Source organism: Glycine max, chromosome 17 (genome assembly GCF_000004515.6).
Source record: "Glycine max cultivar Williams 82 chromosome 17, Glycine_max_v4.0, whole genome shotgun sequence".
In the NCBI taxonomy this organism is placed as follows: Eukaryota; Viridiplantae; Streptophyta; class Magnoliopsida; order Fabales; family Fabaceae; genus Glycine; species Glycine max.
This window is the reverse complement of record NC_038253.2, coordinates 9,971,563-9,991,207: the sequence shown is the minus strand read 5'-3', so window position 1 is coordinate 9,991,207 and position 19,645 is coordinate 9,971,563. Positions and strand designations below refer to the sequence as shown.

At 28.4% G+C, this 19,645-nt stretch overlaps 1 protein-coding gene across 1 annotated transcript; it reads left to right on the top strand.

Moving 5' to 3' along the window:
• The first annotated feature begins 14,515 nt into the window (after window positions 1-14,515).
• Window positions 14,516-18,804, top strand: LOC100803384 (cytochrome P450 71A1-like). Its single transcript, NM_001317477.1, is given in 2 exon segments — window positions 14,516-15,463; window positions 18,135-18,804. Coding segments are annotated over 2 exon segments (1,554 nt in total). The 5' UTR covers window positions 14,516-14,536; the 3' UTR covers window positions 18,762-18,804.
• Window positions 18,805-19,645: the final 841 nt, after the last annotated feature.

Genomic DNA, 19,645 nt, shown 5'->3' with positions numbered 1-19,645 from the left:
GATTCAAACTATAAACCTCCTTATTATTCCAACTCTTATGACTCACTCCAACCATTATAATATTTAGTGATATATGCTATGTCAAATCCCACAAAAAGTCTACGTAGTACACAGTAACGAGAACAAGAGCACTCAATGGTCAGTTATGGATTATTTTTTGTGAAATAGATCTAAAATTCAAAGCCAATAAAAGTGGAGCCCCTCAAAATCATACGACTCATACCTAAACCTCTTTTTTTTATCACATTCAAAGCCTATAAAGTGAGCCTATCACCTATGTGTTAAATCTTGTAAACCTCTTTTATCCAATTCTTGTGAGCGTACACGTCTTCGATTTCTTTTTTAAAGATGTTTATTCAATAAAGAATATATGTGGAGCAATCCAAACTGACGGTATGAAATATATAAGGATATTTAATGGTTTAATCCCAATTTTAGAACGGTAAGTTTAAGTGTAATCCAATCTTAAAAGCTAGTTTAAGAAGTGAAAGTTATTTTTCACTTGTATATTTTAATTTGGTTTTATTTTTAATGGATGCGAAAATTAGATTTTTTCCAACACTAATCACATGTAACCTCTAGGTAAAGAATTAGTGTAGAAACCTAATTGGATTGAGATAGCACTCGTAAATATAAAAAAATGCACATGTCATCTCATGCTTTTGTTTTGTTCAATTTATCCATCCTTTGATAGTTTTTTTATAAGTTTAAATACTTTTTCTTATCGTAAAAAAAATAATTCTTTACCTCTCTAAATATATTATTTTTGGCTTTTAGTTTCTCTGTTTTTTTTTACCATTATAATATTTAAAATTTGTAATTGTTGTCCTTCCGTTGTAAAAATACTTAAACGACTTTGTAAGATGTTGCTTAAACGTAAGTATATTGAATTGTACAAATGTTTAAACGACATTTTTTTATAAGCTCTAACATTATGATAATTGTTTACAATATCTTATTGTCATATATATTGATTTTTTTTAAAGATGATATCATTCTTATGCAATCAAGGAGACCAAATTAAATGACAATAAAATAAAATAAATTGCCAGCTAGAGCGATGCTTTGTATTTCCTTTGATGTAGACCATAACATTGTAGAAAATGATGCAAATGCAGCATGTGGTAAACTTAAATAATTCAATTTAGGGATCCTGGCCATTGTTGAAATGCTATCATGAAATGTCTTTCTTTTTCTTTTATTGAATTAACGGTCAAGGGAACTAATAATGTTACTTTTGAAAAGGTTTGTTGTAACAAAAACAAGGTTTATAGCTTTCTATAATGCAACCAATGTTATATGTACGAGTTGCTAGGCTGATATCAGCAGTTAATTAAGATGAGGATGGAGCTGTATCTGTACAACATTAATGATATACACATTATATACTGCTGATTGGCATTCTTATTGGAAATTAAAGGTGGAATTCATGAGACACTATGACTGGAACAAAATGGATATTGGATACTGATAGGAAATGTTTTCTGTACTGGGTAGCCCACTGTGTATGTTCGTCAATGACTAGGGTCGTAATTGGGTATATTACATAAATTTAATGCCTCCGTGTGAGTGGGGTAGGACTTGACATTATTTATGTTAGGTGTTGATGTTAAACTCTCGTCAAGCATTTGTAAGTTTTATGCAATAGGTTGATAAAATTGTTTATTTTTTGATCATGATTATAGAGAATATTTTATTGGAAGAGATAAAATTCACTTCAATTTGATGATCTTTACGTACGCTTTCAAAGTTGATCTCATGACTTTTGATTATAGGAATTTCTTATTTTTAGGAAAAAAAAATTATATAAAACTTGAGTTATAAAATTGAGTTGATAGTAAAAGAAGAATAAAATGAAGAAGAAATCGTGAATTTTGAATTTTTTACTAATGAAAAAACTAATCACTAATAACTAAAATTGACTTTAAGAAAAAACGTGTAATTTGAACATGTTGGCAACTTATGCCCATAAAAAATTACTAAAGATTTGTCTTTAAAAAAATATTTAAGTGAAATTAAGTGGTACTGCCACTGCCACGAGCATAGCTTGGCCTAATATGACATCCTCCATTTCTAATGGCAAGTGCCATTATATACATGTTATTATCGGACAAGGAGTCCATGTGGTGTATCACGTTGGACACACATCAATCTATCTTAAATACAATGGAACTCATTGTTGGAGGTAGGTTTGGGCAATGTTAAGTCCACAGTCATTCCGGTAAAATTCCCAATTTGAAAAACGTATTACTTTTAATTTTTCCTACTCACATAAAAGGTCCTTTTGAAATCATAGAGATATTTCAAAATTTGAAATTCAAATTCCTTTCTCTTTCAGTTTTCTTTCTTCTTCTCTTTCCTTGCTCACAGTCCTTTTGATTGAGATGTGTGTTTTTTGTTGTAATATGTTGGAAATCAACAAAGATCTTCAAAGGAGAAGAGATTTTCTATCCTCTCCTATGCAATATTGAAGTTTGAACTATTGAAGCTTTAAAATTTAGGAAGTTGGGTTTCCTTCCCTCTTTGTTGCACCATTATTATTATGCATTAATGTTCTAACTTTTCCTACTCATATACTCTTTTAATGTTTTATCTTAATGATGTATTACAAGTCTTTATACATTTCATTTGAATGATAGAGTTATTTTTATTTGTTTTTGACTGATGAGTGGGTTATGTATTTGATCAAATGCTCGAATGAACTTTGAAATTCTCCATGACAAGCTTTATTGGTTAGTTTTTTTAATATTGGTTTCTTGTTGTGGTTTGGTATTTGACCGTGTTTTATTTCTTTTTTTATAGAAACAAAACTAATATGATATAATTGAAAGAACTCTATTTTGTTGGCCTAAACTTTAGCATCTTTTTCAAAAAGTAAATGTTTTATTTTCCAAGAAAGTACCAATTCTTCTTAAACCAAAAACCTTTTCATTTCAAGTCAAGTTCTAAATGTTTTTCACTATTACAAAATCGTATTTCAAAGATAATTTTTGAACCCTTTCCACAACCATTTTGAATTGTTTTTGAATCAACTGTTGTGAAAAGTGAATATTTTTCATGATAGTTTTTAAACCGTCTTAGAATATAGGTTTTTACATTGATTTTTGTGAAATTGTTTTATAATGTTTTTTAAAACATGTTAAAAACAAATAAATTTAAAGATAATTTTCCAAAAATCATTTTTGAAAACATTTTAAGACGATTTTTTAAAAATTGTCTTAGAATATGTAATTACTAAGATGATTTTTCCAAAACCAATGTAGAAATTTTTATTTTATTCATAGAAAAGCTTTTTATTGGATGGAAAATTTTCAGCATATCACTAAAAATAAAACATAGACAAAGCCAAATCAATCAACAAACATGGATTCCAACATATGCATTATATTACAATGAAAATGATCAAGTAGAATATGCAAAATGAGAGAATTTGCCAATCCATTTATGCAGTAAATTTATCATAAAAAGAAATCAAATTCGAAGACTAATATTGGCAATTCAATCAATCATCCTGAAATCATGATTCCATATGCAGTATATTATTTAGCTTATTCTCCTTTCCTTCTGAGTCTTATTCTTCTTTCCTTCTGAGTTCTCACATATTTCACTAATTCAAAATCATAAACAAAAAACAAACAAAAGACTCGTATACAAAAACAAATCAAATCATTCAATAAGAGAAATATCTAAATTAGCTCCCTTCTCAAATGGGCTAACCCTATGCATTAACAATAACCCAATAAGCCTAGCATAAATACGCATACTAATTACCAATGACTATGGACATCAAAATGTAGTTTTACACATCAATTGCCAATTGGAATAAAATGTAATCTATATTACTTATCTTAATATCTTAATAACTAATTCAATGCTTCCAAGACGAATAATAAAAATGCAATGAACAAATTTACAATAACATTTGTCTTAAATTCACAAACAATTATAACAGTATTAGAAAATTAATCCCAACGTAGTCAAGCAAGATTACACAAGTGGTAACAAAAAATTAAGCACAATAACACAACACATTATAGTTGGGATTCAAAACAAAACCATGCATAAATTAACAAAAAAAAAAGTTACCTTAATCGTAAGGAGCATATTAGAAAAACCTAATTTTTACTATTTTGTTTTGCTAATTGCATTTTGGTCATTGGGCTTTAATATGGTTCATTAGTAATTTAGGTATTACAATCAGTCATATAGACCACATTTTGTTCCAATTAATGTATTTGGTAATGTAGATTGCATTTTATTGTCCATAGTTATTTCAATTGATATGCATAGGTGCATATACACAAGTTCATGCGAGGGAAACCAGTAAGAGGTACACTACTTTTTTTATAAAGAACTTACCCAAGAGTTGGTCAACTTACATGCCCTACATACTTTTTGGCCTTAAGGGCATTAGGCGCTTTGTGGGTTTTTCAACCTTATAAGCTTTTTGCCTATCTCCTGTTGTCTAAGGCTGTGTGTAGTAGTGGTATATAATCATAATAATAATAGTACTTATAATCAAGACTAAATATCTTAAGACCCATAAGAGTAAGAAGCATAGAGAGATAAGACACAACAAATAGAAAAGAAAGAATTTGGAATTATGCGAGAAGCCTTTGCTATAAAATTTTGATATAAGCGAATTAACCTTATAGAAGTTCTCTAATAACACTACATCAGTGTTTATCATTAAAAATCTAATAACCTTATAGAAGTGAAAAATCTAATAAGTAATATCTAGAAAATACATTTGTGAGGAAAAACCTGTATCAGACTATCAGTCACCTAGTTAAAAATCTAATATCCTAATGCATTATCAGTTCAACCTAATATGTATAATGTTAAGGAAAAAGACATTAATATGTTGGCAGATAAATCCAAGTTATACAATCATAAAAAGAAGTAGCCTATCACTGATTATCAGTGTTCCACTCAACTAATTGTCACACAAACTTTCTTAAGACCAAAGATATGAATCAAATCATGTTTCCCAATTTAAACAATTCATATACCAATATCTATTAATCTATAGTAGAATCATATCCAAACATAGAATACACGGTATATCAGACAATGTAGGGTCTTCACGGGATCCTTATTACAATTTGGGTGTTTTCTACTTCCAAGTTTATCAGAACAAAGTCTGAATCAATTTCTAAAACAATAATAATTAAGAAACTAAATTCAGAATCAAAATTCAATCTGGTTTATAGAGGTAAAAAAAGATTGCTAAATAAGTTGACTTGTGACAACAGATACATTAAATAGAAACATTTGTCAAACAGAATCCTAGAATTCAATAACAACGAAGGAACAAGAACACAGAGAACAAACAAGTTCAAACACTAAAAATAGATACAGCTGAGAATGTAGTGGCAGCTAAAAATTGACAACTTAAAATTTCTGAGATCACATAATAGTGGTAATTGGAGGACTATCTAGGTGAAATGTACAATGACACTTTGAAGGTCATTGAAAAAGATTACTGAAACTTTGCATTAAGTTCACTGGAAAAGTCACTTGTGGTTTGAAGATCACCTAAAGTTCATTGAAAAGATGCCAAACAGTTTATCCAAAAAAGGTCATCAACAGTTGAAGTTTGCTTCATGTCACTGAAAACAATATATGAAGTTGGGAGGGGTTATCTTCAACTAGTCAAGGAGGGACAACTTGTCCTTCATCCATAACAATGTATGAAGTTGGGTTGGGGCCCCATGGCAGTTGGCACAAACTAAATCAACAAGGACAATTGGTGATAGAGTCCTACAATACAAACAAACAAGGCTTCGGGGTTATCGTACTATTCTATAACGCTCAAGTTATACTGATATAGGCTTATTGCCACAATGATTCATAAATCAAATAAGGTTCAAATATGCTATAAAAGGAAACAATTCAATTTTACCTTGCAAATCTAGATTGTATTGAAATATCCCGAACCTTAAATCTGTTGACAATGCCACTTTGGCTTACAAGAACCACCTGTTCATCACTTTCACCATCCTCTATTTAATATAATGATGATTTTACAATGATATCAATACTAGGGCAATTTTATATCATAATAATATCAGCAGCAAAATTAGTACTAGTAATTATCAGAACTGCAACTGAAAGACTAACTGTTGAACTAAGCAAAACATTAAGAAAAATACCTACTGATGAGAATCCTACCACAAAAACAGCAGCCAAGCGATCTCGGTAAAAAACTGAATACACACGATAGGATAACACAGCGTTTAATTGAAAAGGAACTTTTATTATTGCCAAGAGAAGGTTGTTTCTAAGATATAAAAACACCTTATATCCTATTAAACAAACTCGATTCAAAGATGATATCTGAAAACTACTCAAAAGAACTCTCTTTTCATAACCATTTTCAGATATGAACAATAACCTTTACACACCTCCTTTATATGAATCTAAGAATATATTTAATTAACCTCTACACAATTTAATGATAAAAATATCATAAAGGCAAAAAAAAAAACATGTAAAGAAACATATCTCAACCTTTTTTTGTATAAGACAGTTGAAGCCAACGAGAAATTTAAAAACCCATAACACCATTTCAAAACTAAAAAAAATATTATAATTTAAAAAATGTTTAAACCTTCCAAGAAACTCCAAATTTGAGGGTCGTAGATTGTAAAATTCAAAATATAATACGGATTTTCTGGGCAAATTCACAACCAACCTATTTGGAAGATGAAGGGATTAGGTGTTTGTGTGTAAAAAGTGTAAATGCTATGTGTTTGAGAAACTAACGATGGTGAGGGCTCACTTGTACAAGTTTGGATTCAAGTCAAATTATCTGATGATTCTGAACATATGGACTGAATAGTGAATATGGAGAACAAAGACCATTTATAAAGGAAACGATCATCTTTAAGCATTTTTCTATTGGAGGTGGAGCATGATAATCATATTAAATCAATGCATTGAATGTCGTATACAACGCTTTTAGGCCTGATGTTGGGGACCCTGATGTCAATATGTAAACGTTAGAGCTGAGCCTTTCAATATATGGAATAATTGCTCAATGCAAAATCACAACAATTTTATGACACGTTATCAAAGCAAAATATTGAAGGTAGCTCAAATTCTATGTTATTAATGTCTACTAAACTCCTAGCAACATGTTTAGGACAACTTAAATTTGTTGAACGTATAACTTTATGAAATTTAATAAGTGGTTCCTCCTCAAACGAGCGCATAATTATTTAGATGTAAATTAAGTTTACGAAGAAATTTAGAATAAAATATGTTTTGCAACTTCCGTGAGTTCCACTTATATGGTCGTCTAATTAAACACTACAAGAATTATGATTTTTAGTGACTAAAAAATGTGATGAAAATTTAAGTTGTCACTAATAATATATCATCAGTGACTAAATCTTATTTTGTCACTAATATTATTTACAATAGTAACAAAAAAGAAGTTGTCACTATAATTTTATTATTAGTGACAAAAAAAATATTTGTCACTAATATCTACATATTTTATTTCCATATTTAAAATTATTACTAACGCACATTCTAGTAATCAACATTATTAAGGTATTTATGACAAATATAAAAATATGAGTCTGTCATAAATATTATATTTTATTAGCCTATTTATTTTCAATTATAATTGACAAATTATTCATCATTAAAAATTTAAAGCAATTATGAGATAATAAGTAATTAAAAAATTATTTTTCATTCAAAATTTAAAGCAAAAAGAAGAATTTAACCTATAACCTCTTACTATAAGATAATATAAATAATAAAAATAAATAAAAATATAAATGAAATATATAAATAATAAAATATAAATAAAAAATATAATGATGCAAATATAAATAATAACATAAAAATAAGAAAACACAAATACTAAAAAAATATAATGATTCAAATATAAACAATAAATATAATTAATGAAATATTAGTTATCTTGTAAATGTAATTTTTAAAATTATTTGAATACAAATATTTATCAATAGAATGCTCAGTGTGTTGAGATTTGAGATATGTAGTTAAAAATACTTATTATATACAAAAAAACTTAAAATATTTCATGACTATTTTGGCACATAATTTATTTAAATTTCATCCATTTCAATTTTCTCTATATTAATTAATTATCACTACAGTTGAATTTTTTAATTTTTTGTATAAAATTGTTTTAAATTATTTATTATCATTTAAATTATTTATTGGAGTTTTATAACACATATATATTAATTTTTTTGTGACCTTAAGATATTATTAGAATAAAATATTATATTTTGATTGCATTTCTATACTAGAATGTCTGGAGGTCACCAACAAATTTTTTTACGGTTAACTTTGAAAATATAGACCACTAGAATATAATTAAAATAGAATTTTAACCACATGATTCTCTTCTGATTTTTTTTTTTTATTTTTTTACGGTTAACTTTGAAAATATAGACCACTAGAATATAATTAAAATAGAATTTTAACCACATGATTCTCTTCTGATTTTTATTTTTTTACTAACTACCTTGTACGGATGGATTTGAGGGCAGTTAAAACATTAACTACTTTTTAATATTAGTATATTAAATTAAATTTTTCATCTATTACTTCTATCAAACTAAAAATATAAATTAAAATTTTAAATTCAGTTTTATTATGTAGAGTAAATGTCAAGAAAGGAACATCTATAATCTTTAGCATAACAATTATTATTGCAAGCAAAAATATAATATATGACTAAAATAGATACAAAAGTAACTAATAATAAATTTTGGTGTAAAAAAATTAAAATAAATATGTACAATACTAGTTTTTATCTTTTCTAATTTTTCTCAATATCTTTTTACCTTTATCTCTTTTGCTTTATTAATAACTATTATTTTATCATTTTTATATATTTGTTCTCATTTTATATTACTCATTATTTAATTGGTTGAAAATAAATATGTATTTTTTTAAAAAAAATATTTTTAACAAAATTGTGTCATAAGAAAAAATGTTAACCCAAAAATAAAATAAAAATTAAATTTTAAGTAAATAATTTGATTTTTTTGTACTTTTTAAAATATTTTTAAATACATAATATTTATTTAGTCTAATTACAATTCAATATTTTAATGATAACTATATATTTTATACATTAAAATAGACTAATGTAATACACGTGATAAAATAATAGTCAGAAAAAATATATATTTAATAAGTTAATTATGATGATAAAGTTATCTTGTTTTAAAAAATAACATTATACACATTTAAAAAAATTAAAAGGTAATTTGTGACATTAAATTTAATGATTTGGATTTATATTTTCTTTTAATTCAACTAAAAATCTAGTTTCATTTTTTATTTAATTATCTAAATTTATGATTATTTTTAGATAATTTTTTAACTTAATGCACTTTGAGGGTTTAATGTCGTTATATATATATATATATATATATATATATATATATATATATGTATAGTAGTTAATGGTTTCTTTAATTTTTTATACAATTTTATTAGTCATCTGTTGAAATAGTTGGAGTATCTTATAAGAGTATTTTTTACCGGTCATATTTATCTTTTGTTTGTTTTTTCTTTGTTGCTACTCCATCTAAATTTATTTGATTTTGTGTTACTTTTAACAAAAGATAGTTTGAATTTAAACTTGAAATAATACATATTCGAGTAGTTTTTCCTCAGGTTAATTAAATTTTGAAAATTCATGTAACATGGAGTATGTATCATATATGAATTTCTAATTACACTAATAACTTACGGTTGCAAATCAAGGAAAATTTATCCACCAAATTAGAGGTTTTTTTTGGACTTGAATATATTTTTGGTCCTTGATAAATTAACAAATTTTATTTTTGGTTCCTAATAAAATTATTTTTTGCGTTAAGTCCGTAATAAAATAAGAAAATTAATTTTTGGTCCTTGTTTTATGTTTTAATCCTTCTAATATATCTACTTTTTTTGTCTCTATAGTATGTAGATCATTTTTTATTATTATGTATCGAGTATTTTTTTGAAAGGGACTAATAAAAAATGAACAAAATTTTATAAGGACTAAAATAAAATAACAATAACTAAAAATAAAATTTTTGTATTATTAGGAACTCGATGAAAAAAATTTATTAGAAATCCAGAATAAAATTTAACTAATTTATTATGGACTAAAAGCATATTTAAACTTTTTTATAAAATTAGAACTCTCTCGTGCCTCATTGATAAAAAAAAATAATTCTTCACGCCTGCTACCATTCATGCTAATTAATGAGATAATTTGATTTTATGAATGTTTGTTACAAATGGAAATATTTTGTTTGTTTTAAAGATCACATGGACCCCATTCTTTGCTTTCCTCTCATTCCACCTCCCCAACTTAAAATATTATGTGAATCAATTAAATAAAAGAGGAAGTTATAACTTCCCATTTATTAATTAAGCTCTCTCACCCACTCTTAAATAATTCCTTCTCTACAAAGACTCACCTATAACCTTCCACCTACTTATGCCAAAATCAAAACCAAAAGCACCCACACAAAGAAGTTACCTTCCCTCACACCGAAGAAAGAGAAAATAATGTCAAAGGTTGAAGGTTTCAAGTACGAGGAGCTTAGGCAACATATGAATGTTAGTATATAATTAGGTAAATTATATTTAATTTATATTTATATATTTGAATATTAGTTATATCTTCAAATTGATTTGATAATGTATCTTGATAGTATTTAATTTTTATTTTTTCTGGTGAAAACGTATGATATAAGGATGATTTTAGTTTATTTGACTAGGTGAAGGAATATGCAATGAAGCAAATTCAATCTCAATAAAAGAATAAGTTTTATCATTTACGTCAAGCTTATCTTAAAGAAAATGATAGACTAAAATTCGTATCTTGGAATTGGCTAATTAAAAACAAGTGGAGTGGTTCAAAATTTCACGTAAAGTTATTTTATTATTTTGAACATAATTTTTTAATAGTTTTATACTTATAATATAAAATCATTTATACTTTGATGTAGGAAAGAAGCTTGACAAACAAAGCTAATAGAAGCAAGCAAGAAATAAAATCAATTATTGGCACAAAAATCAATCATGCAAAAGGCATTTGAAATGGTAACATCTTTTAATATTTTATATTCATTTTCTTATAAGTTATATAATAATAACTCTTTTTTTTTGTTATTGTTTTTATATGATATATGAAAGTTTGGTGAAATTTATATAAAAGCATCATGCATTAGATTATACTGTTTTTATATTATTTAATTTGTCTTTTACTATATTTAATTTTAATAAAAAGAAGATTCAAAATCTGGTGAATGGCCTGATGTTGTGGAAGTTTGGAAGACCAGACACATGAGATCTAATTGAATTTAGCACATTCCAAAAGGAGAAGAAATGATGGTAAAGAAAAAAATTCATTTTAAAGTCTTGATGTCAATATTAGAATTAAAGACATTAATTGGATTATGATATCATATCTAGTTATATTTTTGTGAAATATTTTTCTTTTCATTTGTCAACTAATAATGTGAAGATTTTAATGTAAGTATGAAAATTATACATACTTTTTCCACATTATATAGGAAGCTTTGGACAATATGAGTGATGTATACCTACTAACTCAAGTGCTCAGGTTAGTAAAGGTTAGTAATACGAAACTCTTTTATTAAATATTTTCTTTTAGACTTATTATGTGATCATTTTTCAAAAACTCAAATTTCAATATATTTTTTTATTTTTTATCTGATTTATTTTTTATATTTATTTGTAGGATTGAAACTAAATGTAATTTTGGAATTGAAATCAAATGTAGTTTTGTGACAACTAAAAATATTGTCACTCTTACATCAGTGACTTGCATATTAAGACGATCGGTGACAAATCAAAATATTGTCACTAAATATTCCTAATGACAATTTTTAAAGTTTTTAGTCACAAATTTTTTCATCACAAAAGATATATTTTCTTGTAGTGAAATATCTTCAATAATTGCGATATGAAGTAAATAATTTATCTCACTTAGGATCATTTCTGGTTATCAAATTATCACGTGTTTCTTTCATTTTCTTGTCACTATTTTTATGGAATTAGCACTTCCTTTAATTATTTATTTTTTCAATTTATTTATAAGATAGTGGTTACTAGTTAGTGAAAGAGTACTTGTTCCTTTATCTTGTGAATTATTAGATGGGATCGGGAGAGTATAAACCTCATGTTGCCTAGAAGTCGTCGTCTTTTGCTTGTAGGCTTTTTCGTTTGATTTCTTCATTTATTTCGTTTTTTTTATTTTCTTAATGCAAGCATTCCTCCTACTCCTACCTGGGAGGAAGGTTTTAAAAAAAGGTCGCACTTAATTACCATTTTGCCGTTCAAAAAAAAAATATTGCTTTATCTATATAATATATGATATCATTTGCCGTTCAAAAGAGAAGTATTGCTTTCATTAATTGCATGTGATTTCGGAAATTATATATGATACCTTGATTTCCCAATTGTGTGAGATGCTACAAGTGAAACCACATACAAAAAATATCATAAATAGTATGTAACGAATGCAATAGCAAGAGGCAATGAAGGAGTAATAAGTGAGACCAAACAGGGGGACACGTGGCAGAATTAGGAGGAGAGAGGCATAACACAAGATTCAAAATAACCAAGTCCAAGCTGGCCTAGTATGTGTGGTACTGGAAGTAGAATAAATAGCAAAAACATGAGAGTGAGTGGGGCATGGAATTTGCATGGTGTTATTATTGAATGACACGAGTTTTAAAAAGGTTATATGGAAAACGCACGTGCTTAAGTCACATATTGGTCCACCTTATGAATAATTTTTTTTGAAAGGGATGTTAGTTTTATTAAGAACCACTACTGAACCAGACAAGATCCACAACCATGTTCTTGCATTGAGAAAATTAAGGTTCTTAGCTGAGATCATCTAGGGTCTGTTGGACTGGCCGGTTCTTCTCAATGGAGGTTCAACATTCTCTTAACTTAAAAAAATAAGGATCTTAATAACGAGTGTTGTTAGAATATTAATAAAAAATATTTATTATAAAAATTATAAAATAACATAAAAAAATTTATAAGTAACATAAATTTGTGCATTCAATAAAAAAAAATTTCTTAAGTTCCTTAATTTATGTTTTAAGAACATGGGTTAATATTTATCACAAAAAAAAAAAGAAGAAAGAAATGATAACTTAGAAAAGGAATCCGAGAATGCATTAGTGGGTGGTCAGTAATCGATCTCCATTTTTTCAAATATTGGTATGGGGTTCCTTTTTTTTAATAATTTTTTTATTATATATTCAACTTTTTCATTTTATTTTAATTACTTCATATGTGAACTAAATTAATTATAATTAATTTAATTATTGAATTTATCTTTCTTTTAACTTAAAACACTTTAATGACTTGATCAACTATTTTAACTTTTAGATTAACATATTTTAGACTTTAGTATTTAATTTTTATATTGTCGCCTGTTTTTCTTATTCATTTTGATCTTTTTATGATTTTATCCATGGTTTTCAAATGTCTTAATTTGGTTATAATTATTATGTAATTTTCTATCATGATTTGGATAAAAAATAAGGTGTAAAAGGATAAGTATAGGAAAACTAATATTAAATAAAATAAACAATTAATCAAAATCAAACAAAATATGACTTTGGCTATAAAAGCTTGGTGGACTTTGTCAATTATACTGTGAGAGGAGATTGAAAAAGAATGGCTCTCAAACAATGGCTGTACGAGCAAATGAAAGAAATGGCCTATAGGAAAACTAATATTAAATAAAATAAACAATTAATCAAAATCAAACAAAATATGACTTTGGCTATAAAAGCTTGGTGGACTAGGTTAATTATACTGAGAGAGGAGATTGAAAAAGAATGGCTCTCAAACAATGGCTGTACGAGCAAATGAAAGAAATGGCCTATAGGAAAACTAATATTAAATAAAATAAACAATTAATCAAAATCAAACAAAATATGACTTTGGCTATAAAAGCTTGGTGGACTAGGTTAATTATACTGAGAGAGGAGATTGAAAAAGAATGGCTCTCAAACAATGGCTGTACGAGCAAATGAAAGAAATGGCCTATAGGAAAACTAATATTAAATAAAATAAACAATTAATCAAAATCAAACAAAATATGACTTTGGCTATAAAAGCTTGGTGGACTAGGTTAATTATACTGAGAGAGGAGATTGAAAAAGAATGGCTCTCAAACAATGGGTGTACGAGCAAATGAAAGAAATGGCCTATAGGAAAACTAATATTAAATAAAATAAACAGTTAATCAAAATCAAACAAAATATGACTTTGGCTATAAAAGCTTGGTGGACTAGGTTAATTATACTGAGAGAGGAGATTGAAAAAGAATGGCTCTCAAACAATGGCTGTACGAGCAAATGAAAGAAATGGCCTATAGGAAAACTAATATTAAATAAAATAAACAGTTAATCAAAATCAAACAAAATATGACTTTGGCTATAAAAGCTTGGTGGACTTGGTTAATTATACTGAGAGAGGAGATTGAAAAAGAATGGCTCTCAAACAATGGCTGTACGAGCAAATGAAAGAAATGGCCTTCTCTACCTTTTATCTATCTCTTTTCTTCTTCATCAGCGTCCTCTACTTGTTTAACCTCACAAGAAAAACCAAATCCAAAACCAATCTGAATTTGCCACCATCACCACCAAAACTACCACTCATAGGCAATCTTCATCAGTTAGGCTCACTACCACATCGATCTCTTAGAGACTTGTCACTCAAACATGGTGACATCATGTTGTTGCAGTTAGGGCAGATGCAGAATCCAACGGTGGTGGTTTCATCCGCAGATGTTGCCATGGAAATAATGAAAACGCATGATATGGCCTTTTCGAACCGACCCCAAAACACTGCTGCAAAAGTCTTGCTCTACGGAGGCATTGACATTGTTTTTGGACTCTACGGGGAAAGGTGGAGTCAGAAAAGGAAAATATGTGCCCGTGAACTTCTGAGCACTAAAAGGGTTCAATCATTTCATCAAATCAGAAAAGAAGAAGTTGCCATATTGGTGAATAAGCTACGTGAAGTGAGCTCCAGTGAAGAGTGCTACGTGAATCTAAGCGACATGCTTATGGCAACAGCGAACGACGTCGTGTGTAGATGTGTTCTCGGACGGAAATACCCTGGTGTCAAAGAGTTAGCAAGGGATGTTATGGTTCAGCTTACAGCTTTTACTGTGAGAGATTACTTCCCTTTGATGGGTTGGATTGATGTTCTCACTGGAAAAATTCAGGAACATAAGGCCACTTTTCGTGCATTGGATGCTGTTTTTGATCAAGCAATTGCGGAGCATATGAAAGAAAAGATGGAAGGAGAGAAATCCAAAAAGAAAGACTTTGTGGATATCCTACTCCAACTTCAGGAGAATAACATGCTTAGCTATGAGCTCACCAAAAATGACCTCAAATCACTTCTACTGGTATCTGCTGCCTTTTTTTTTTAATCTCTTTTATCACTTCTTTTTTTAACTCTCATAAACACATTCAGTCTGTCACTCTAAAACCAAGCACAAATTAACTTGCACAGTTACACGCATATTGCATGGTAATATATAGACATGGACAACCAGACCAGCTTAAGGCCCAACCAGCCCAAGCAAAAACTTTAGACCCCCAAATTTTTTTTTGTACTAATATACGTCAAAAAAATTATTGTAAAATTATATCTAAAAATAAATTTTAATTAAAATATTATATAAGTAATTGTTAATCTTTTTAATCATACCGTAAGTAACAAATAGTTAATAGCTAAAAAAATTCAAAAGTCCAAAAAATTAATTTTAAATAAAATAATAATTTTAATAAACTATTTTATGAGTAAATAAAAAGTCTTATTTTTAAATTTGTTTTAGATCTCTCAAGTCTTTGAGCCGCCTCTATACACAACAGGATATTAAAGACGGAATGATTTTGTTTCCTGATAATAAATCAGCTGGTTACTTCATATAATGGGAAATGCATTAATTACTTGAATGACAAAATATTAACACTTTAGTTTTTCATTGCCTTATAATTGTATTATGAATATGTAGTTTGTACTTGTAGTTTCAAATAATTTAGACATGTCAATTTCACATTTTAATTTTTACAACAATATTTTATAGACACTTAAATAATATTAACATTTATTTGACACCTCTCATTTTGTATGCAATGGTTGCATGAAGACAAGCATTGTTCTTGATAGGATAAGAACCTGTACAAGGCTACAAGCAAACCCATTCGAGATGCTCTTAATTACATTATCACTTTTCTCTTTTTTATTATTTTTTTCCCTAAAAGTAAAGATAAGCATTGAAGATCACAAATAGGAATGAAAATGAGCCGAGTTGCTTGTCAATGACCTTTGGCTCGACCTATTTAAGGCTCAGCTCAACTTGACTTATTTATTATAAAAACCAAGTTCAAGCTTTTTAAAAAGTTTTTTTAGATAAAAAAGGCCAAAGCCAAACTATACAAAAAGCTTGTTAAACTTAACAAACCGACTTGTTTAAATAATAATAATAATAATAACTATTATTTATACCATTTTTATGACATTATGAATGAATGAAGTGACATAAAGTGCTTAGAGAGTTCACTTGCATATGAAAAATTTTCAAAAAGAAAAAGACTCAAGTTAGAAAGATAATGCAATCAGATTCATACTTCCAAAGAAAAGAATGTTTTGTAAAGATATTTTCAGACAATTTAAATATTTTTATTTGGTTATATTAGTATAAATCATCTCTAATCCATATTTATTTTAATATTATGCTCTCTTTTTTTCATTTTCTTTTGAAATACTTTGTGTTTTAACAACTTGAATTCAATATGATTTTATTTATCAATTATTTTTGGATTTGTACATTACTTATACGAAATTTTATAAGTTTTTTTTCTTAGTTAGTATTTCACTAGGTTTTAAAATAATTAATTGGTCAAAGACGTTTTTAATCAGGCTTTTAAATAGGCTGCTCGTAGGCCAAACCAGGCTTTTATGTAAGCCGAGCCGAGCCTTTTAAAAAAAGTCAATCACAGATAATGAGCCAAACTCAAGCCTTGCGTATTCAACTCAAGTCGAGCTCAAACTCAGTAAAGCTTAACTTGGCTTGGCTCATTTCCATCCCTAGTCACAAATCTTTATTCTAATTTTTGTATTCACCTTACATCCATCTTCATTCCACTTTTTTCTTCCTGCTCACATCCTTCAATATATACTTACTTTCTCTCTATTTTTCATTATGTATGGATTGGCAATTAATAGTGATAAGGAACTAGAAGTAGGAAACACAGAAATAGGAGCAACAGTCACAAAGCCAAAAATAGGGGTGCAAAGAGAAGGGAAGCCCAAGAGGGCAATTTTGAAATCATTTTACCTCAGATTACATTTGAGGGTGAGGTGGGAAATTAGCAGCTAAAATCTTGCTTGGTTGATGCTTGTCTGCTAGTAGGGGACAAGTCTAACAAATTCTGTTTTTGGGCACAAAAAGATAAGAATTTTGTTACTAGGAACACTATAAATAGCTATGTAAATAAGCAAGCAAGATCAATGAAAATTATCCTTTACCTGAGCTTCCTCTTTCTTCTCTGGCCCTGGTCCTCGAAAATCAACTTTTGAGATAGTATAACCCATCAGATAGCCTTAGACATGCGTCATTTTGAAAGTTAGTATTAGTTGCTTCTGCGTCGCCAATTGATAAATTTGTTGTGAACTTTTGCAAAGACATGGCGTGTGGATGCTCAAACAAACACAATCTTAACTAATATGCAAAAAATAATTTTCTGAGATTTTAAATTGTTTCTTTATGCTCTGTCGTACTATTGGAAGTACTGTACCACCTCAACATGCAATAGTATTCAAGGATTTATCTTTTATTTTGAAATACCTATATCTTAACAAATTTTCAATAAAAAATGAAATTGTTACTAAACCATGGAGCATTATTATACTTGCAATGTTTAACCTTAATTGGTTTTTTAACATTTTTTAGTACCTCTATATCAAAATATTATATGCTATCACTTTCACTTAATTATTTTTATATTAATCGCCCTTAATAATTGTCAATCATTAACAAATTTCATAAACATTTGCTTATATAATTTTAGGATATGTTCGTTGGAGGAACTGATACATCTAGAGCAACATTAGAATGGACTCTTTCAGAGCTTGTGAGAAACCCAACCATAATGAAGAAAGTACAGGAAGAAGTGAGAAAAGTTGTAGGACATAAATCTAATGTAGAAGAAAATGACATCGATCAAATGTATTATTTGAAGTGCGTAGTCAAAGAAACTCTAAGATTACACTCACCTGCTCCTCTTATGGCTCCACATGAAACAATATCGAGTGTTAAACTGAAAGGATACGATATTCCTGCAAAAACTGTGGTGTATATCAATATATGGGCAATTCAAAGAGATCCTGCATTTTGGGAAAGTCCCGAACAGTTCCTGCCAGAGAGATTTGAAAATAGTCAGGTTGATTTTAAAGGTCAGCATTTTCAGTTTATTCCATTCGGTTTTGGGAGAAGAGGATGTCCTGGAATGAATTTTGGACTTGCTTTTGTTGAGTATGTTCTTGCCAGCCTTCTTTATTGGTTCGATTGGAAGCTGCCTGAATCGGATACACTTAAACAAGACATAGATATGAGTGAGGTTTTCGGACTTGTTGTCTCAAAGAAAACACCACTTTATCTTAAACCAGTAACTGTTTCATCTTTATCTGAGTTCTAAAATCTTTACAAGTGATGGTTGATGTCAATTATAGTTGGAAGAATATATCTGTTTTATTGTTTAATGTATTTGAGGGCGAGCCCTAGTACAGCGGTAAAAGTTGTGCCTTGGTGACTTGTTGGTCATGGGTTCGAATCCGGAAACAGCCTCTTTGCATATGCAAGGGTAAGGCTGCGTACAATATCCCTCCCCCATACCTTCGCATAGCGAAGAACCTCTGGGCAATGGTCGTGTATTTTCCTGGTTTGAAAGGTACTAGTAATGAAGTATGAAAAACATGTTCTGCCATTCATCTCCTCTTAGCTGCAGTTTAATTTTTTCTGATAAATTGACAACAATGATATTAAGAGTCTTAAGAGCTGTGAGTAAAAAAATACGAGACAACTTTTCATCCATTCTCTACCTTTATAATTATCATACCATGGCTACCGATTTCAAATTTTGTGCATTTGGTGACTCTTCATTATAATGCTAGGTCACTTCGGACATTGGAGCCCATGTTCACCAAGAATTTTCTATATGTAGTCAAAGATAAAGTGTTGCTCTATATTTATTCAATAACTTAGAATTATTAATAATTGAAAAATAAATAACTTTTAATATTTTATACTAACTAAAAATATAGATAATTTTCTCACACAGACACACCCAACTTCAAAAAATATTATAGATTTTTTTAATATTAACTAAAAACAATATAGATAACTTTCAAACACAGAATTAGGGAGTCATGGCCCCTCTCAATTCCAAAGAAGATTCGCATATGAGTGGCTTAGAGCCTTTGCATATATGCATTTAATGAAAAGCCTACTTCACATAATTCACACCTTAATAACTAACTAAATGAGTAATTATATGTCAACATCTATATATAACAAACACCA